The sequence below is a fragment of the Anastrepha obliqua genome, chromosome 4, assembly GCF_027943255.1.
Source record: "Anastrepha obliqua isolate idAnaObli1 chromosome 4, idAnaObli1_1.0, whole genome shotgun sequence".
NCBI classification, from domain to species: Eukaryota; Metazoa; Arthropoda; class Insecta; order Diptera; family Tephritidae; genus Anastrepha; species Anastrepha obliqua.
The window spans coordinates 17839369-17861526 of NC_072895.1; the positions used below are offsets into that span (position 1 = coordinate 17839369).

The 22158-nt window shown below is 41.0% G+C and overlaps 1 protein-coding gene across 11 annotated transcripts in view; it reads right to left on the reverse strand.

Annotated features, from left to right (window-relative positions):
* Window positions 1-22158, reverse strand: part of LOC129245411 (calcium and integrin-binding family member 2) — a 58748-nt gene that overhangs the window by 25893 nt on the left and 10697 nt on the right. For 3 of the 11 annotated variants that reach the window (XM_054883542.1, XM_054883543.1, XM_054883541.1), the window contains 5 exons: window positions 19731-19831; window positions 14728-14946; window positions 14067-14125; window positions 13640-13780; window positions 4116-4578 (listed from right to left, as the gene is read on the reverse strand). In XM_054883542.1, the coding sequence (XP_054739517.1) occupies window positions 4116-4578; window positions 13640-13780; window positions 14067-14125; window positions 14728-14946; window positions 19731-19831 (983 nt within the window). Of the gene's footprint in view, window positions 1-4115; window positions 4579-13639; window positions 13781-14066; window positions 14126-14727; window positions 14947-19730; window positions 19832-22158 lie in introns of those variants that run through there. The other 8 variants (XM_054883544.1, XM_054883545.1, XR_008582409.1 and 5 more) reach the window with 6 other exon arrangements.

The following is a 22158-nucleotide window of genomic DNA, read 5'->3' on the forward strand; positions in this document are numbered from 1 at the left end:
TGAAATGTAAATTAAACAAAAGGCGACAGCCGCCAGCCGCCAACCGGCAACCGGCAACCAAAAGCCGAAGCTGACAAGCTGTCCAAACAAATGCCGACCAAAAGCACAAAATAAGCTGGGCGTGCATGTACAGATATGCGCTTGTACAGTTTACCAGCAAATGCAGATGTGTGCGTATGTGAGAGCGCTTGTTAATTCGATTGTGTGTTTGTGATGGCCTCGAAGTCGTGGCAACTTTTCATTTCCCATTACCTTGGCCGGCATCCAAGTGGAAATTACTTGCTACATACTTTTCGACCAACCACTTGAGTGGCAGCTTTTCATTTTATTTTATCTACATTTTTATTAAAATTAGGGGTATGACTTGCGTTTTGATAAATTTATAATTTCTTCATACTGAGAAATGGTGAAAAAAAAACAAAAAACTGGATTGGTTAGAAGTTCACTCAATTGATAAACTTGAAATGGTATCAGGTTGGGGTTTTTTTTATTTCTTTGCATAAATGGTTTAAAACGGTTTTATGATCGATCTTTAGCTCCTGGCGATGCAAACAACTCCGATTATTTCTGTGTTTTTATCGGCATTTTCTTTAACCCCAAAAATGCTTGAACGAAATCGACGAAACGAAAATTGCACGTAATTAACAGTTACAATATCGGCACCATAAACACCATTCAAAATTTCAGCTGCCTGGCTTTCATGAATGCACCAACAAAGCCTCGGATGAGACTTCCTACACTGATGAAGACCCCTGCAAACGAACTAAGGATCACGATTTGAGGGCATGCACCTGGAATGTCCGGTCCCTTAATGGGGAAGGTGCCTCTGCCCGGCTGGGTGATGTCCTCGTGAGGGTAAAGGCTGACATCACTGCCATTCAGGAGATGAGATAGACGGAGCAAGGCAGGAAAAACCTTGGACCTTGCGACGTCTACCACAGCTGCCATGTAAAGGAGCGCAAATTCGGTGTTGTATTTGTTGTGGGAGAGAGACTTCGTCGCCAAGTACTGTCGTTCACTCCGGTGGACGAGCGTCTTGCAATAATCCGCATCAAAGCGCAATTCTTCAACATCTCGCTCATTTGCGACCACGCCTCGACGGCAGAGAAGGAGGATGCGACCACAAATTCCTTCTATGAGCGCCTGGAACGCTCCTATGAGCTCTGCCCCCGCCACGACATAAAATTAGTGTTTGGCGACTTCAACGCCAGGGTGGGCAAGGAGGGAATTTTTAGTCCCCACAGTCGGAAAATTCAACCTGCACAACGGAACATCCGGTAACGGACAGAGGCTGATCGACTTCGCCGGGGCCCGAAACGTGGAAGTCTACAGCACCAGATTCCAGCATAAGAAGATACACCAAGCTACCTGGCTGTCTCCTGATCGAAAAACACAAAAGCAGAGCACTCATACTGTGATAGATGGAAGACACGCTTCCAGGGTTTAGATTTTCTCGCACTTTACGTACCGTCACCGAAGAAGAAATCGGATTCCGGCGAGCCCGAAAAAACGGGTGGTACGACGAGGAATGTCATGCTGCGCAGAAAGAAAATATGCCGCCCATAGAGTAACGATGCGATCGGGCGCAACGCGAGCTATGTGGGATCGCTACCGGGAGCTAAAAGAGAGATGTGATATCAGACAGAAAAAACGAGAGGGCGAAATACGTAAGTGCGAGGAGCTTGAGATGCTGGCCAATAGGAACAAAGCCCGCAAATTCTACCAGAAAGTTCGGCTGCTTACAGAAGGTTTTAAGACCGGGGAGTTTTCCTGTAAGAACAAAGACGGCGATCCGGTGACTGGCATCCAGAGCATACTTAAATTATGGAGGGAACACTTCAGGAACTTGTGAAATAGTGACAGCTGCTCATGTCACAGAGAATGTGAAGATCGCGATACCCCAATCGTTGACCTTGGAACTGTCGTTCCGCTACCCGATCATGACAAGATGAGAATAGCGATAACGCGGCTATAGAATAATAAAGCTGCGGGTGCCGACGGACTGCCGTCTGAGCTATTCAAACATGGCGCCGAGCTGGTAAGGTGCCTGCATCAGCCTCTATGCAAAATATGGTCGAATGAAAGGATGTCTGCCGATTGGTATTTAAGTGTGCTCTGCCCAATCCATACGTCGCCTATAAGGTTCTAGCGAGCGTATTGTGTGAAAAGCTGAAGCATACCATTAACCAATTGATTGGACCTAATGAGTGTGGCTTTAGCCCTGGAGAGTTCACAATCGACTAGGTATTCACAATACTCGTACGCCAAATCTTGGAAAAAACCCATGAAAGGAGAATCGACACACACCATCTTTTCGTCGACTTCAAAGCTGCATTCGACAGTACGAAGAGGAGTTGCCTATATGCCGCGATGTCTGAATTTGGTATCCCCGCAAACCTAATACGGCTATGCAAGATGACGTTGGTCAATACCAGCAGCTAAGTCAGAATTTAGAAGAACCTCTTCGAGCCGTTTTTTACCAAACGAGGTTTTAGACAGAGTGACTCGCTGTCGTGTGACTTCTTTAACCTGATGTTAGAGAGGATCATACGAGCCGCAGAACTTAATCGCTCAAACAAAATATTTTATAAGAGCGTACAATTGTTGGCGCATGCCGAGGATATTGACATCATCGGCCTTAACAACGACGTTGTTCGTACTGCCTTCTTCAAACAGGATAAAGAGGCATCGCGAATGTTTCTGATGATGAATGAGAATAAAACGAAGTTCTTCCTGTCATCAAACAATTAGCCGGCACACTCGCGTATCGGCACCCACGTCACTGTTGAGTGTTATGATTTCGAGGTTGTAAGAGACTTCGTTTATCTAGGAACCAGCATTAACACCCGCAACAATGTGAGGCTTGAAATCCAACGTAGAGTCTCTTTTGCCAACAAGTACTACTTTGAACTAAGTAGGCAATAGAGCAGTAAAGTCCTCTCACGACGAACAAAACAAATACTTAAAAAGGCTCTCAATGTGTCCATCCTATCATAAGACGCAAAAGCTTGGACGATGACAACATCCGATGAGGCGTCCCTTGGAGTGTTTGAGAGAAAGATTTTCGGAAGATTTTTGAATTTTTGAACGTTGGTGACGCCGAGTATGTAGACGATGGACCAATGAGCTGTATGAGCTTTACGACGACATAGACATAGCGCAGCTAATAAAGATCCAACGGCTACGTTAGCTGGGTCATGCGGTCTGAATGAAATCAAACGCTCCGGCTCTGAAAATATTCCATGCGTTACCAACTGGTTGTGGCAGAGGAAGAGGAATGCCTCCACTGCGTTGGAAAGATCAGGTGGAGAAGGACTTGGCTCAGAATCACAACCAACCGCACTCGAACTGGCTGGCGAACGTCTGAAAGCTCAATCGACGAATTTAACGTTGGTGTGTCCAACTAGCGCCGGTTAGCACGAGAAGGAAATGACTGGCGCGCTTTGTTAAACTCGGCCAAAATCGCAAAAGCGGTTATTGCGCCAATCAAGAAGAAGAAGAAGAAGTGCGAGTAAAGCGGTATTATTAATTTTATAAATTCATAATACTAATTTTTCATGCCTCCGACTACCTCTAACTGCTTAACCAAAAACATTTCTAAAATTTACTCAAAAACTACGAAATTTTCATTATTTTATCTGTTCGTTCGTTTTCACAAAGAAGTGCGAAAGTCATACCCCTTATGTGTGTGAGTATGCACGCTTGTGTGTGTGGTTAAGTAAATGCTCTTAAATGTTGTTGTGCTTACAATGTTGCATTTTTACCGTTATTTACATATGCACATTTTCAACTCTTCTTCTGCAGCATTTGCCACTTTTATTATTGTTCTTCATTTTCTTGTCGTTTTTAATCTTATTTGGTTTTATTATTATTTTTTTTATAAATCTTATTTTTATTTTACACTTTGCGCTGCTTTGTTCCTTGGTTTGCTGAAAAGTCATCAACTCGTTGAGTGTAAATCCCACATTGGTGTGCCATGTTGTCCCTTCTTATTTCGAGCGCAATCCGAGCAAACACACAAGCGAAGCACACACGCGCACATTTGCACACCCACACACACACACACACACACACATACATATTCATTGCAACACTTAAACTGTACATTACCTCACCTTGGACAACAATTGGAGATGCAAAATTTTTTGCAGGACACAATTTTTCGGTAAGCACAGCATTTCCACTTCAGTGATTTGTGCTTGCGAATATGTCTCCGGCGCCACTGCCCTTGTCATCGTCGTCAGACCTCTCGTAGCCGGACGTGCTGTTGCGGCTGCGGCTGTGTGGGTGTCTTCTGCACGATATATTGGCATTATCTTACTTTCTTTCACCTTCTGCTCTACTTCCCCCGCTACCTCCACGCCCTCCTCCTTCTCCATTTGTTTGCGTCGCTCCGAAGTGGCGCTTAAGTGTGGCTGACCAGCGACAGTTTTGGCCGTTCCACCACAGTCAGCAGCGTTGTCATCGTTTATTCTGCTGTTGCTTTTGCTGCTATTACTGGTCTTTTTGCTATTGTTAGTCGTGTAGTCCCTCAGCAGACATGCCACCATCAAATCCTTTAAAAGCTGTATTTGGCCGCTGTTGCACAATTTTCGCCATTTTTCACATTTTATTGTCAATTTTGTTGGTGTTGTTGTTGTTTTTGTTGTAAATAGAATTGCAGTTTTCATTGCAATGTCATGTTATGTTATGGATGTGGCGCGTTGACGACGAGTGTCGGTCCCGTGCCAAGGTAGGTGTTGGCATTCCATCGAGGGAAATGCCGTACGAGGCAAAGTGAATGGATGGTGGGGAGTTGGCAAAAGTAGAAGTTTACAAAAGCGGAAAATGTTTTCAAAATATATATTTACAGTGGAAACGAAAAATGGTTGAATAAATAAATGAATTGTTTAGTTTGCGTTATTTATTGAATTTTTTTCTGGGGCAGAGGAGAGTAAAAATGGAAAAATGAAAGTCCCAAAAGTGTGCAACGAAATGTGCAGCAGTAGGTCCATTGTGACCGCACTCAACTGCAAATGTAATTGCGCAACTGTGGCTGTTCCATTTATTTGCAGTTTAAATACGAAATGTGCGGGAAATGGCGGGCACAGGAGGTACAGTATTTTTAAAATTACGTTAACAAAAAGCATTTCAAATTTTGTTTTTTTTTTTCAAATTATTTAATAAAACCAACTTCTGCAGTTAGTTTTTCAAAAGCAATTAAGAAAAAAAGGCATTTAAATTAATAAATGGGTGTTAAATTTTAATCGATGTTACCGTTTTTAAGGGGTTAGTTAAGTAAAATAGTGATACAAAGAAATCTTCCGGGTCTCAAAGTATATATGTGGGGCTCCTGTGACTCCACGGTACGCTAATCCCAATAGCTTGTCATACTTTTTGTTATTCAAACACTTTTTTTGTTTTTTTTTGTTGTCGGGACAGTAAGTACCGCGCTCAGACACAATAATCAAGTCCATTGCACCGCACTCGGGTTCCCTTTTTAATTTTCTTTAAATCTACTCGACCTCCGAAGAATTCTGAGTAGATCTTGTGGTGACGAGGAGCCGAAGTGGTCACTTCTTAACACATCAGTGCCAAAGAGCTCAAGCCTGATTCGATCGAATGCCGGGCAGACGCATAGAAAGTGGTCCGCCGTCTCATCCGCCTCTCCGCATGCTGAACAGAGTGCACTATCTGAGGTGTCTACCTTTTCCAAGTGCTTCGCCCATAGAAAGTAGCCCGTCATCAGTCCAACTAGCTGCCTACAGTGCCTTCTGCCTTCTGCGAGAGTCGATCGGACATGACAGGTAAAATCAGTTTTGCCCATCTGCAGCCTCTCTCAGTATGCCAGGCTCGCTTGTGAGGTAAAGTAACCCGTTTGCTAACTATGGCTTTGATGGCTGCAGAAGGGAGTGCCAGAACGGGCTCCGCGCCAAAGAAGTTAGCCTCAGAGCCCATCCTAGCTAAAGAGTCAGAGATCTCGTTACCCGCGATACCCACGTGCCCTGGGACCCATGTTACCACCAGAATATTATGTCTACCGACATAGTTCAACCTGGATTTGCAGTACTCATCTACCCTTGAGATGGTTGGAGGGCTGTCTAAGGCCATGAACGCAGCTTTGCCGTCGCTGCAGACACATACAGATCTGCCTCTTCACCTGTTTTCCACAACAACGTTTATCGCTTCTTGAACAGCATAAACCTCCGCTTGAAACACAGATACAAGCATTCGAAGAGCAAAGTGCAGTTTTGTCCCGCGAAACCGTGCTCGGTCCTGGAGCCGTCCGTGAAAATGCGAAAACAGTGTTTGCTGAGCTCATTTTCAGAGTTTGATCACAATTGAGCCTCTGGCAGCACCACACTGTATCTCTTTCCAAGTACGATTCTGGATAGCATGGAGTCACGAGAGCATGTCGAGAATGGTTGGATCGAAGTCAATGCCTACTCTCGGCGTAAAATGCCGGACAGGGGCCGTACCAATTCCCATTGCGTTTCAGCCTGCAGATGGTCTTCGAGGTCTCTCCTTGGAGAAAAAAATTAACTGGTGGTAGACTAAGCAGAGCATCTAATGCCGGGCCTGAAGAGCTCCGGTACAACAGATGGCCACAGTGCGTTGTAGTCTCTACAAGGTACTCCTGACTTCCACGAGAGAGAGTATACTCATGCAGACCACTGATGCATAGGTGATAATAGATCTTATCATAGCCGTTTAGATCCATAGGATCTTGTTAGGAGAACGACCCCACGTTTTCCCAAAGAAACCTTTGCACTACCAGTTAGTGCTTTCGACGTCTTTGTTTCCATGTATGACTTCCAAAGGAGTTTACTACCGAGGATTACTTCAAGATATTTGATTTCTTTGGATAGCTGGATTGTGACTCCTTTTAGCTTAGGCAGAACGAGTCCATCAAGCTTCCTCCTTCTGGTAAAGAGGACAATACCAGAAACATTGTTTACGATGGTTTTTTGGCATCAACTGCTACCATATCATATCGAATTTCTTGCTCTTAGCGCACAATTTAAAAATTTTCTCATCTGCTTCTCATAAACAAAACAACGGTCGTGTGGATAAACAAAACAACGGTCGTGCGAAGTAGTCGTTGTGTTTTCGACTGCGTGAATTTTGCCAAATTAATGTTGTAATATGTGAAAAAATATCGCAATAATATAAGCAAATCGTTAAAATAACAGACGGGTGCAAAATCGTCTAAAAAATTCTAAGATACCTTAAAAACCCACAATAAGATACTTGATAAACCCATAAATCATGGCAATTGCCATACGATGGGGTGAAAGTGTTACAAATACAATTTGTGTTAAAGAGAATTGAAAAAAGGGTGAGAAGAGGGATCGAAATCCCTTAAAAGAATAATAAAAACTACAATAGCAAGGACTGCATTTGTAGGAGTGTGATACTGCAAACGAATACCAGCACATAACAAGCATTTAAAATCACGACATTTATTTTTAGTGGAAAATTAACCTTAATAAAGTAAACAAAAGCAAACTAAAACAAAAACAAAACAAACAAAACAAAAACAACTAAACAAAACTCCGCTATCGCGAGTGTAGGTAAACAAATCTCGTGTGGCTGACAACCAGCTGTCACCGTTCACTGCATTATCGACCCTACGAAAAGAGTGTTACCATACGGCCTATACCGAGGTGAAATGGGTTCTCCACCACAGGGTGGTGGGCCCAATCATTCCAACACAAACAGTGAAGTGCGTAATAAAGACCTAATGCAAAAAATTGTTGACTTAGAAAAATTATGCTCTGCTCTACAAAATGAGATATCCCATCTTAAAATAGAAAACAGCAAACTTAAATCTGCTAAATGCGCTGATGATAATAAAACTGATTTAAACATCACAAAAAAAACATGTGCTGAAGTTTATGAAACTGATGAAGAAGAACTTGCTAGAGAAACCGACTGGATCCTAAAGAAAAAAAGGCCATCCAAAAAACGTAAAGCTGAATCTTCTCCTGAAGCTGTAACACCATCAAAGTCTATAAGTAGTGCTAATGATTCAACAAAACCAACAAAAACGGAACAAGTTAGTAAAATACCTCGTCCTCCTCCAATAATTATCAATGGTAATAATGATTTTAAAAAACTTCATAGTCAACTTATTGGCACAATAAAAAATAAATTTTTCATTAAACTTTTAAACAACGATGCATACAAAGTAATAACGTTCGATTCGTATGACTATCGGTCTGTAACAAAATTGTTGTCAAATGAAAATATTCCTTGGCACAGCTATGAGAATAAGCAAAATAGACCTATCAAGGTAATAATTAAAAATCTTCACCATTCCTGCGACAGCGATTTAATAGTGAATGACTTAAAATCACAAGGGCTAAATGCTTTAAGCGCCGTAAACAAACTCAAGTGGAAAACAAAGGAACCACTTGAAATGTTTCTCATCACCTTCGATCCGTCTGAAGATGTGAAAAAAATTTACGGAATTCAAAATATATTGAACACCATAGTCAAAGTTGAACCTGTCAAATCTACAAATCTGATACCGCAGTGTAAAAAATGCCAATCTTTTGGCCATACCAAAAACTTTTGCGGGAAACCCTCACGATGCGTCAAATGTGCAGGTAAGCATGCCACCATTGATTGCAAAAAAACTGAGCTAGAAAGCCCAAAGTGTTGTAACTGCGGAGAGTCCCACCCTGCAAATTACAGAGGCTGTATAGTGGCGAAAGAACTCCAAAAGATTAGAACGAAAAAGCGATCCCAAAATTCAAAACCAGCAAATAGTACAAACAAAGAGCACACAATCCCAAAACGTGCTACAACTACTAAAAGTCTTACAAATAATCCGACAAAAATCCCTATAATAAATAAACCGGCTACATATGCACAAATTACCAAAAATTTATTACCGAACGAACCTATTGTGCAAAATCCCCTTTCAGCTATATTAAGCAAATTAAATGAACAAAGCCAAATCTTCAAATCAATTGAAAAACGTTTGTGTGCCCTTGAACAAAACATGCAATTTTTTGACTATGAATAAAACACTAAAAATAATATTATGGAATGCCAACGGTCTAGCTAAACACCAAACAGAGCTAGAAGTTCTGCTAAACAACGACGAAATTGACGTATGCCTAATAGCTGAAACACACTTCACAAGACATTCATATTTGAATTTTAAACATTATTCCCTATACCATACTATTCACCCCAACAATTGTGCAAGAGGTGGCAGCGCCGTTCTCATAAAAAATAATATTTCCCACCACTTGGAAGACCAACTCAGCGCCGAGGAATTTCAAACAACTTCCGTTTCTGTCGAGGCCTTCGAGCAACAAATACTACTAACAGCTTTATACAGCCCACCCAGACATCAACTAAAATCTGAAGATTACGTATCTCTCATCGAAAGATACAAAGGGCGTTTTATTATAGGAGGCGATTTCAACGCTAAGCACGTACATTGGGGGTCTAGGCTTACAACAACGAAAGGGCGCGAAATGTTTAAGGCCATAAGACAAAGAGGTTGCGAAATAATTTCAACTGGCAAGCCAACATATTGGCCTACAGACACCAGCAAAGTACCTGATTTGATTGACTTTTTTGTCTTCAAAAATATTCCCGCAAACCATCTTTCTATTTCCGAAGGCTTCGATCTGAACTCTGACCACTCACCGATCCTTTTAGAAGTATCAGGGAATGCGGTACTAAATAAAACATCTCCTCGTCTATTTAATAACTTCACCGACTGGCATTACTTCCAACTGCAACTACAAGCTGTAGTGGTAGACACCGGCCGTATCGTGACTGTTGATGACCTTGATGATGCCGTGCTTCAGTTCACGCAAATAATTCAAAACGCAGCTTGGAACAGTACGCCCCAGCAAGAAGTCACATCAAACAAGAAAAAATACCCATCATATATCAAGTTGCTAATAAATAAAAAACGAAAACTTAGACGTCGTTGGCAGCAAACCAGATATCCTGAGGACAAATTGAAACTCAACCAAACAACAAAACAACTACACGTTCAAATTCAGTCATTTAAAAATGATAATTTCAATCGATTTCTTAAGAGCCTCACATCTGATAAATCCACAGACTACTCTTTATGGAAGGCAGCAAAGTCATTTAACCGACCGATGAAACACATAGCACCCATCAAGATAAACGACACCCAATGGGCAAAATCCAATGAGCAAAAAGCAAATTTATTTGCAGAGAATCTTTGTAAAACCTTCTGTGCCAATGATGGATCTGAAGATATTGACATCTCGTCAAATTGGATTGAAAGCGATGTCAGCATTGAGCCAGTTAGTAACGAAGAAGTAATGAGCGAAATTTTCAGAATGAAAACGAAAAAAACGCCTGGTTTCGACCTCATAACTGCAGAAATTCTTCAGAGATTGCCCATTAATTGTGTTACTTGTCTGTCTCAATTGATTAATTTGTGTTTTTTGTTAAAATATGTATGTTCCTATGTACTGGAAGACAGCAGAAGTAATTATGATTCTGAAAGCCGGAAAATCGCCAAATGATGTGTCTTCATACCGACCTATTTCTCTGCTACCAATGCTGTCCAAACTTTTTGAACGACTGTTACTGACTCGAATGTTGCCAATTATAGAAAACAAGAGAGTTATTCCAACGCACCAATTTGGCTTTCGGAAAAATCACTCCACTATCGACCAAGTTCACAGGGTTGTTAGAACCATAGAGTGTGCGATAGAGGAAAACAAAGTTTGCGCAGCGGTGTTCCTTGACGTCTCGCAGGCGTTTGACAAAGTTTGGCATACGGGCTTACTCCACAAACTAAAATTGATTTTGCCCAGGAATTATTGCGAAATCCTTTCTTCCTACCTTGATGGCAGATACTTTCGTGTCAGACTTGACAACGCCTATTCATCATTGCAAAAAGCACGCGCGGGGGTACCTCAAGGAAGCATCCTAGGCCCTCTCTTGTACCTCTTGTATACGTATGACTTACCGGTTCACGAGCAATACGTTACCGCAACCTTTGCAGATGACACGGCTATCCTAGCAGTTGGAGAAGTGATAGAGACTACAACGACGAAATTGCAATCAGCGGTGAGTTCTATTGCAACATGGGCAAAAAAATGGCGTATCAAATTAAATAATTCCAAATCAGTTCACATTGTATTCGGCCTGAAAAAAACAATTTACAAGCCAGTCTACATAAACAGCGTAAATATACCGTACGTCAACGAGGCAAAATATCTTGGTATAACCCTTGATGCTAAACTGCGTTGGAAGGCGCATGTCAAGAAAAAGCGTGAAGAGCTGGAATTAAAAACAAAAAACCTTCTTTATCTTATTGGCAGACACTCTATTCTGTCAACGAACAACAAACTACTGCTATATAATCAAATACTCAAACCGGTCTGGACGTATGGCATTCAGCTATGGGGATGCTCAAGCGAATCTTGCATGACAATTATCCAACGATTCCAAAATAAAGTGTTGCGCAACATCGTCAATGCTCCATACTATGTGAGAAATCTCGACCTCCATCGCGATCTTGGTATCTTACCCATCACTGACGTGGCGAAAAAGTACGCCATGGCTCACAGACAACGTTTAAGTACACATGTCAACGCTGAAGCATTGGCTTTGCTTCAGCCAAATACTCATCGTCGGCGGCTCAAGCGTAAAACAGTTTCAGACCAGATGGGCACACAGTAGCAGCTGTACCTTATATATTTATACATTTATAATGAATTTATGAATATTGGGGCATCTTAGTTTTTTCCTTTTTAATATATATGTTCAATAAAAATTGCTCGTTAGTATCTTTATTTCGTTGTACTAGTTGTAATTTCTAAACGTTATTCTGCTTATACTTTAAGATGCGTTAATAAAAAATAAAAAAAAAAAAAAAAAATCTGCTATGAACTGATTGGAGTCTCAGAAGCTTCAACCCGGCGTGAAGAATTTGCATCGATGGTGCATGAGGACGCGTCTGTCTTCGAATATTAAAATATGTTTTCATTTATTCATTTATTTTCTTTATAGTTTATTCGTTTAACATTTTCGAGGCGTCAGTACATTTTCAATTCATCCTACACCATCCTAATAATGCACTACGAAGTGTAACAGAGTTTAAGGATCTTGGGGTTTTATTCGATTTCCTTTCGTGATCCCATTAATTTTATTCTTTCAAAATCGTACTCGGTTCTAGGTTTTATCCGAATTGTCTGATCCGTATACCTATAAACTGCTCTCACTTAGAGTACGCTGTTAACATTTGGAGTAAGTCTTCACTGGTCCTTGGGTGTATCGAGTAACTGAGTTTGTTGGCCCCTGGAGGAGGCATGCGTGCTTGGCCCTGACGATAATTAGTTCGTCGCTGTTCTCACCAACGGTTAGTAGCCTCTCAGAGAGTATGGAATATATCCATTTTACAATGATTTGACAGAGGAACATATTGAGTCAAAAGTGGCATTACCAAAAACCTCCTCAATGTCCACGAACACGCCCATTGTATACTCGTCAGTTTCTAGCCCGGCTTCAATTTTGCTAGAAGAGCTGTACGGCCAGTTCGTGTAAGACTTGATGTTGATTTCTACTAAGTAGATTGCTCAGCAATACCCTCACTCGAATGTGTTTCTGTACCACTCGTTCTAGCCTTTTCAAACAGAACGATGCCAAACTGACTGGCCTAAAGTTTTACAAATGATGGCCGAAGTTTTCTCCGAACAGCAATGAGAAGTCCACCACCTCTGGCACATCCAAATTTGACAGTATCACGGTCTTTTCGGAAAACATCACTAATGATTGGGGTCAAAAATTTCACAGTCGAAAAAGTTTTCATTCAGCCACGATTCAAGGCATACAAAGATATAAAAGCCTAGCAAAGAACTGTTCATATAAGCAATCGAGCATTTAGTCTGAAGTCCAGATATATTTTGAAGATACACTTTTAGTAATTTATTACTGGTAGTACTGGAGTTAGCTGCGGCAGTTGCGGAACTTGAGGTGGGGTAAGGCGCATTCATTAAAGGTGGTGGCACTAGACCAACAACAATGTGTTGTACGTTTGATTGTCAGAGCGAAGTACTGGAAAAGTAGAAAACAAATAATGAATTCGCTTTGTTTTATTCTGAGCTGACAGCCACATGAACACGGCGAAAGAAAAAAACAACATATCAGCTGATTTACCAGCGCCACCTCTAATAAATTCGCCTTGATTCTATACTTTCCCTTTCTTTCTGTTACTTTCTGCCCCTTTACTCCTTTCCCCCTTGACTGTCTACCCTTTTATTTACTTTCTGTTTCGAAACTATAGGCTTTTTAGCCTGATCCTTTTAGGAGTTTCCAATTTCTCGGTGCTCCTTGACTCGCTTTTTTCAAATTTCACTTTCAATGGCCTACAAAACTGCATACCTCGAAATTTTCTAAAGATTCTGTTTCATTCTGTGCTGACAACCACATGGACACGGCGAAAGAAAAAAGCATATCAGCTGATTTGCCGATACCACCTTTAATAGATTCGCCTAGAGTTGGAGCGACGTCTTTTCCAAAAACAAGTTAATGAACGAATTCTTACATTCGCAGCAACACTTTACCGCACAGTTGCCACACAAATCAATGCATTGCGCGAAGCCAACTAATTTTCATGTCTCCACATTCATGCTTACGTACTTACCCAGGAAAGAAGTGCTCAATTAAATGGTCATATAAATGCTTTTCGCCGTCATATATTAAAATTCCATTACGAAATATTCTTAAATTATTTTGTGGGCATTGCAGAAGTGCATCGATGGCCGCAAGCATTTTGGCAGGTACACTGTGAGAAAATTAAAAAAGGGCAAAGCGATCAAAAGTAAATAATATCAGTGGCAAATATGCAGTTATAAGAAAACAAAAATAAAAAATAAATTGTAAAAAATAACTAGGGGAATAAATTATGCATAAAAAGTTTGAAGTTTTCGAAACAAAAACTTTTTTTGGCATAATTCAACAATCAAAAGCGGCTTAGAGAGGGCGGCTCCCCGTCATACTACTTCATCATAACTTCCGTAATACGCATATCAGAAATCTTTTAAAATTCCAACAGATGCCGCAAAACTTACCCGGAAAATAACGCCATCGGGCAATAAGAAGTTCGCTTGTTGATTTTACCCGTGCGCAGCTGCATGTAAAAATCACAAAAAAAACAAAAAGAAAAAAACAATAATAATTTTAAAAAATCAGAAATAAAAAAGAGACGCAGCGGGAAAATGAAATCAGTATAAAAAGCGCAACACGTAAATGCGCGTACATAAAAAGATGCAAATACTCGTACAAGCTGAGCATAAAAAGTATAAAACGAAAGAGCAGGAAGGGCGCAGAGCAACTGAAAACAAGGAATCTGTTTGCGGTTCAACGACTGAATTTGCATAAGAAATGCTCTCCGGCAGTCGACCAGAAGAGCAAAAGCAAAATACCCGTGGCAAGACAATAAAGCAGCACAGCGCATTCAATGACAATTTTCACTACGCCAACGTGCTGCACCGGCGGCGACGGAAGAATGGATATGGCTGACAGCAGCTCCGATGTTGCTTATACCACGTGGCAGCCAATGCTGTTGGGCAATTGCACGAAATAAAAACGGAATAACGGAATTATTTGCCGGCAATGCTGCGGCAAGCCGGTTGTCTAACGAAGTATTATCATTTCTCTGCGCGCTGCCTTTTATGTTTTCGCTTTTTATGTTTCTTTTTGTTTTTCCACTCTTCACACTCTTCCACTCACCTTCAGGTATTGCATGGCACAGAAACGACACCGTGCAGCGTGGCTCTTGTCTCCTTCCACTTCCGGCCGCTGGACGTCTGTTGTTGTCGCTTCCACCATTGCCTTGGTGCGCATTGGACTCTTCAGGTCAAAGTACAATTTGTTGACGACATCAGGCGGCAGCAGCCAACCCTGCTTCGGTTTTATTTCGATGGCGAATGTGTTGCCAATAAATTTCGCCTTCGATTGCATTATTTTACATTTCGCCATTTTTGTTAGTGTAATTGTTGTGTTTAATGTTTTCCGTTTTTTGTTGATGATATATATTTTATTGTTGTTTTATTGTATTCGTGAAAAGAAAAGAAGAAACAAAATATTGTTAATTGTTCGATGTTCGGTGTTGTACTTGTAAGTCTCCAGCGAAATGCGCAATTGCAGCTGGAAAGTATGAACAATAAAATGCATGAAGAAACCCGTTATGAAGGGCATAATTTACATAATTCATATAAATATGAAAATGCGATTTGCCGTCAATACAGTTCACCAGAGGTTAAATTGAAAATAAATATCGTATTCGATTGCAGGCGCATAATGGCGAGGTTGAAGAAATTGATGTCTCACTTTATTGCAGATACTGAATAAAAATTAAGAGTGGAAAAAAATATAAAAAAATAAATGGTTTTCCATTCATATAAATTGTTCGTGTGATTGATCGATTGACAGGTGCTTACAGGAATAACAAGCAACTGAAGAACTCGCGGGCCAAAATCAGGTTCAAGTGCTTACCGCTATCAGAAAGCGCCATTCCTGAACGATACCTTTTTGTAGCCTATTCGACTGAAAAGACCACACTCCTTCACGACAACGCCAGGCTCCATGTTGCACAAGTCGACAAAGCCGCACTCCAAGAGCTCGAACGGGAGGCCCTTCAGCATCCGCCGTATTCTCCGGACCTTGCACCGATCGATTAGCATCTTTTCCGCTCCCTGTCAAACCATATGAAGGGCATTACCTTCGATAACACAGAGGTCCTTAAAAACTGGCTCAACAACTTCTTTGATACCAGACCAGGCGATTTTTAGTGGAACGGCATCAACAAATTGGTCGAGAGCTAAGAAGAGGTTGCAAGCAGTAACGACGAATATGTAATTGATTAACTTATTGCCCCTTGACTCCATGCCATCCAGAGTCGTGCTTGACAAGAGATACAGTGTGGTGCTGCCAGAGGCTCAATTGTGGTCAAATTCTGAAAATGAGCCCGGCAAACACTGCTTTAGCATTTTCGCGGATGGCTCCAGGATCGAACACGACTCCGGCTCTGGATTGTACATGGAATCCATCTGTGTTCTATGGCTTTCTTGGCCCGGATCCCGTTCTGCCACTGCTTTCTGCAGTAATCAAAGCCACGGTTAGCAAACGGGTTACTTTAACCTACAAGCGAGCTTGGCAGGCTGAAAGAGGCTTCAGATGGGTAAAACTGATGTTACCTGCCATGTCCGATCGACTATCACAGAAGGGAGTAGGGACTGTAGGCAGCTGGTTGGACTGATGATGGGCTATTCTCTATAGGCGAAGCACATGGAAAAGGTAGGCATCTCAGACAGTGCACTCTGTCCAGCATGTGGAGAGGAGGATGGGACGGCGCACCGCTTTCTGTGCGTCTGCCGGTCTTCGATCGAATCAGGCTTGAGGTCTTAATTTTCTTCAATAGTTAGATTAATAAATAATCCTTATTTAATTACTTCAGATAAACATTTATTTCCAAAAATGATAAAAAGAGCTTCGAGGGGAAAAATGGATTGCAGATGCTGAAATGAAGTTGGAGGCGAGTTCGATAAAACTGAAGGCGAGTTCGATAAAATTGCAGCTGATTTGTTTTGGCTTGCGAGTTGGTAATTGGAATGTCAAAGTGCCTACTTCTTTGTTTGTTTACATTATAACTGACATTTTGACAATCTAACTTATAAATTGCAAAAACAAAATGCATGAAAATTTTCTTATGGCGCTAGCGAATTCTTCTTCTATAACTTTGTCTTGGTCCAAGCAAAGCATTTCGAGTTCTTTTTTTGTGTTATAAATATTAGGTGCGTAACAAAGTTCTCGCTGTTTTTTGATGAAAATACAACTTTATTCTGAAAGTATGTATGTATTGCCCATCACTGGCTAATACTTTTTCCCATCTTTCTGGTAGATCTCGTATACCGTCGCGATAAAACTGTTCATCTTTTGCGGCTATCCACGGATCAAGTCATTTTTTGATGTCTTCATATGAATGGAACTGCTGGTCAGTTAGACCATGTGCCATCGATCGGATCATCGGAGAGCGCAATATCTGGAGAATATGGCGGTTGGGGTAGAATTTCCCATTTCAGTGTTTCCAGGTAGGTTTTAACGAGTTTGGCAACTTGAGGCCGAGCGTTGTCATGCTGTAGAATCACTTTTTCATGCCCCTCCGCGCATTGCGGCCGCTTCTCGCGCAGTGCTCGGCTCAATCGCATCAATTGAAGTCGATACCGATCCCCAGTGATGGTTTCGCTTGGTTTCAATAGTTCATAATAAATAACACCTACTTGGTCCCCTCAAATAAATAGCATAACCTTCGCAGCGTAAATATCCGGCCGAGGCGACGACGTAGAAGCATGATTGGGCAGCAGTCCCCATGACTTTCTTTTCTTTGGATTGCTGTAATGAATCCATTTTTCATCACCCGTCACGATGCGATGAAGAAAACCCTTCCTTTTTTGCCGCTGGAGCAGTTGTTTATAGCCGGAAAAACGACGTTCAACACCTCTTGGTTTTAACTCATAAGGAACCCAAGTCCCCTGTTTCTGAATCATTCCCAAAGCATACAATCTCTTGAAAATGGATTGGTGGGTAACTTCTAATACTGAGCCAAGCTCTTCTTGCGTTTGACACGGATCCTCATTGAGTAATGTCTCCAATTCAGCGTCTTCGAAGGTTTTTGGCCTTCCTTCACGCGGACGGTCGTCAACATTAAAATCACCGTCTTTGAGGTGACGGAGCCAATCTCGGCACTTTGTTTCACTTAAAGCAGCATCTCCATAAACTTCTTGTAGCTGTCGATGCGCCGTTTTTTCCAATGAAAGAGGAAAATCAACACTTCCCGCAAATGAGGACATTTTCACAAAACCAAAAGTTTATGATACCAAAACGAAATCACTAATGTGTCGAAGCAGTTTGTTTACCTTATGTCTAAGCTTGGTTTATGAAGTTTAGGTTATTTTAGAATCGACTAGCACACACTGCTGGCGGCATATAATGACAAACAGCGGGAACTTAGTTGCGCACCTAATAAAATTTATGAAAGATCTCATAAAGGGGGATTCCCATTACAAACGCCAAAAAAAACGGGGTTTTTACGAATGTTTATTGGGAAAACTATCAGTTGAATCTTTTGGAAAATTTACAGCCATATTTATTATGCATTATATAAAATCAACTTCAATTTTTGGTCGATTTTCTGGAAAATTGTGGCCTTGACAACGCTCGAGGTGAAATTTCTATTATATGAAAATTCCTGGTCGCTGGCCGGCACGACAACTCAGCTCCAGGTTGTTTGAAAGGAGAAATTCAAATGGCATTTTACTCCTTATGAATAAAGTTTCAGTATGAGTTATTGGAAAAAATTTTGCTCGAAAATTAATATAACTGCGATGGTGGAAAGACAAAGTTTGTTTTTTCGCACATTTTTTCCTCGGATTTTTACTTATAAAAAAAAGTCATGCATGTATCTTATTTTCCATAGTTTATGATAGAGACAGATATTTCGAGATTTGTGTCAAATTTGACAGCAATCGACCGAATAGTTCTCGAGATATCATGGCGGCCGTATAAAAAAATGCTGTTTTGAGAAAAAAGCATTCAAATATTTATGTGAAAAAAGGTATATATTTAAGACTCACAGCATTTTCGTGTTAATCAGCTATTCCAGGACCATATAGTACTCCCTCTTCCTCTTAAAAAAATTGATTTTGTACCATTTGCTGACCCCGACATAAAATTCGAGCTTCTTTCGTTGCATTAAGGCTCGGCTATTGCTCGCGCGCTTTCTTAGTATTATGGAGCGCGCCGAGTTCATTGATCAAGCATAACTTCGTCAATTTAACGAATTTCGGCATGAAATTTTGCACAGAGTTCTTTGAAAGTCTAATAAACAAGAATCGATCAAAAACAAAATCAATTTTTTTAAGCTGGGGAATGGGAATCTCCTCATAAGTGTCCATGTCTAAGACTTAAAAGGTAATATTTCGAAGACCAGAAAAATACTACTTTTAAGTTTACACCCATTCCGCTTTTCTGCGCGTACTTGTTGACCTCCCGCCCCTCCCACTGCTTGTGATTTTCACTGATTTAATTAATTTTTATTGTTGCATTGGTGGAAAACTCCACAAACTCCTTGAAAATACTTCACGTACGCCAACACATAAACGCACGATAAAGCAGCTTCGTGTACAGGAAATTGCATAAGGTTTTTGTTTTTTTAAACTGCATCATAATAAAATGCCAACTTAGATTTAAATTGTTTTTTTTTAATGAAATGCTCTTAGCACCGAAAAATGCTTCTAAACCAGGTTAACGATCATATTTGTGAAAAAATCTTTCTTTCTACGCCTCGGTTTTTTTTTTTATTTTTTCTTTATTGCAATTCACCATTTTCGCTGCATTTTAGTTGAAAACAAAAACAAAAAAAACACAAGTCGGATGATTTATTGCCGTTGTTGCATGACCACGTTGCACCAATGGCGCAATAAAGAAGCCGAAATTGGTGTTGTTCAATGCACAGCAGCACCAAAAATGAAAAAAAACCAACACACAAAAATACATCAAAAAGAAGTATTTATAACCAATACCCACAGTGAATGGATTTAGTACCTAGACCCAGCAACACCTATGCATAGGTTCTAGTATGGTATGTGCGTGTGTGTGTGTTTGGGATCAGTTTCGTGTAGCAATACACCTGAACACCATCATAATTCATCTAATGGTAGCGCTGCCAAACTCACCTGCAAATTGGAAAGTAAAATATCGAATGCTATTGGCAAGCGTGTAGCATCTGGCAGCAGCAAACCAAATTCCCCACAAAATTCTTTATCCCGGCGATGAGCTGCATAAGCAGGAGTAGCAGCAGCAGCAGCAGCAGGCCATATCCATAGCCAACCAAAATGTATAGTTTAACATCAGCCGTCGTTGCAATGGGGGCGGCAATCCGTAGGGGAAGTCGTCACAAGCCGAATGCGCCGATAAAAGAAGCATGAAAATTGAAATGAGAAAAAAGAAGAAAACGAGAGTACAGTTAAAAAATGCAATTGATGAAAATGCAAAAATTTTTTAGTGACCAAGAGGTGAGCGCTGTAAGAGCTGTAAGGCTAAAGAAATGGGCATTTTACTTAAATATTGCACAATGTGGATGCATTTGTGCTTTATGGTCACAGCTAAATTGGCGGAATATTTACCCAGAGCTGTAGGAGTATTAGAAACATGCACAACAATGTTAACATGAATGAAATATTGCTCGACAACCATGTGTGTCAATAGACGCTGCCCCATTCAAGCACAAGGCACATGGCCATCTTATTTGCTATGGCCATCTAGCCATCTATCTGATGTGCCAGCCAAGCCGGCAGTGTGTAACACTTTTGAGTCATCTGCTGCTTGTCATTGTTCGGTTGGCGAGTACTAAAATGTTTAATAAGCCAGCTGGGAATTTTGTTGCTACACCAACGACCGACACCTTCTATCTCCACTTCACCGTAAAGATGGTCCTATGAATAAAAGAGGAGGCGGAGAAGGAGGAGTGCCGACAAGTAGTTACAAACATACATTGTGCAGCAAGAATAATGCCAGCCACGCTGACTTTGAATGCTTTCAGCCAGCCAGCTTATGATCCAGACGCCCGCCCGTTGGTGTACCGAAGTGCATAGAAGACTTTTATGATCGATTGTATTTCTTTGCCAGCAGTAGCCCAAAATCGAATAAATGTCGAAAGGTAACAAGCGGGGTCTGGCAAGCAATGGAACATAATAAAAAGTGCAAATGCTGCAAAATTGATGCCACTGAGTGGTGGCGGTATGGTCCTATTACAGCTTGATGGTACATAACAATTTTGAGGAAATTGAAAAGAGTATTGCTTCGGAATGATGCTGCATAAAATTCTACAAATAGCAAATAAATGGCAAGTATTAAGTGAAATGGTGGGGTGCGAGTGCTTTGGAGTGTGAAAAAGGATTGGAAGGACACTCTTAGTAGCCAGATATTTGCGATGGGATCCATCGTGAATGCAGAAGCTTGTGCATTCAGCGGGCCCATGGTGAACAGATTTTTTCCGCAAAAAAAAGTATATCCTCGGCGCCGAGTTTGACAGCATCAGCTGCTGTTCTAGCGTATTTTGTAGATTTTTGTTATATTTTTTTGTTTACAAACTAGTTTTTTATTTATCTTCTCCTCTCTTCTATTTATTTATTTTGTTATTTTTGAAGTGAAACTTCTTAGGCATCGATGGACGAGCGAGAATGGAGAGTAAAATTTCAAGGCCATGCAACGTTTTGGACATTTTCGTTCCGCGAAAGAGAAAAAAGATGTAACGTAGAGGAAAAGGAGAGAAAGAGAGAGCTATATCTTATATAAAGGGTGATTTTTTAAGAGCTATAGGGAAGTTTTTCAAAAAACCACACGTAAAATTCAGAAAAATGCATGAAATTTTTATTTAAATCGTTAGTACAGTCCGTATACTTTAATGTTTGAAGATTATTTCATGCAAATGTTGACCGCGAATGCGCTTCAAATGGTCCATCCGCTTAGTTCAATTTTGGCATACTCTTTCCAATGTTTCGGCCGGTATCTCACATATAAATGCTTTAATGTTGTCTTCCAATGCGTTAATTGAAGCAGGCTTGTCTGAATAGACGTGAGCTTTAACATAGCCTCACAAAAAATAATCTAAAGGCGTTATATCGCATGATCTGGGTGGCCATTTGATAGGTCCCGAACGTGAAATAAAACTTTCACCGAACTCGCCTCTCAACGAGTCCATTGTTACGCGTGCTGTGTGACATGTGGCACCGTCTTGCTGAAACCACATGTCATGCAAGTCAAGTTCTTGCATTTTGGCAACAACTTTTGACACTTATTTCCGTTTCCTGGCTAGTGGTTGTGCGTACTATAAAGTGTTATCCATTTCGGCGTCGGATTTATTGGTATTGCCTTGCGGTAATTTGTGCCGTTGCTGCGGTGCTGCAATCGCTGCGTTTGTGCGGGTGCGTTGTTGCAACGGTTTGTGTCCGGCGGCCCTTCTCCGTTTTCTGTAAATTTTGTCTATTTGTATTCTCTTCTATTTAGATATATATTCTTTTTCTCTCTCTTTCTCTTTCTCTCTTGGGTCTCTCCCTCTTTCTTTGTCTGCCTTGAAAGTTTCAGGCTACACGCACTTTTTTT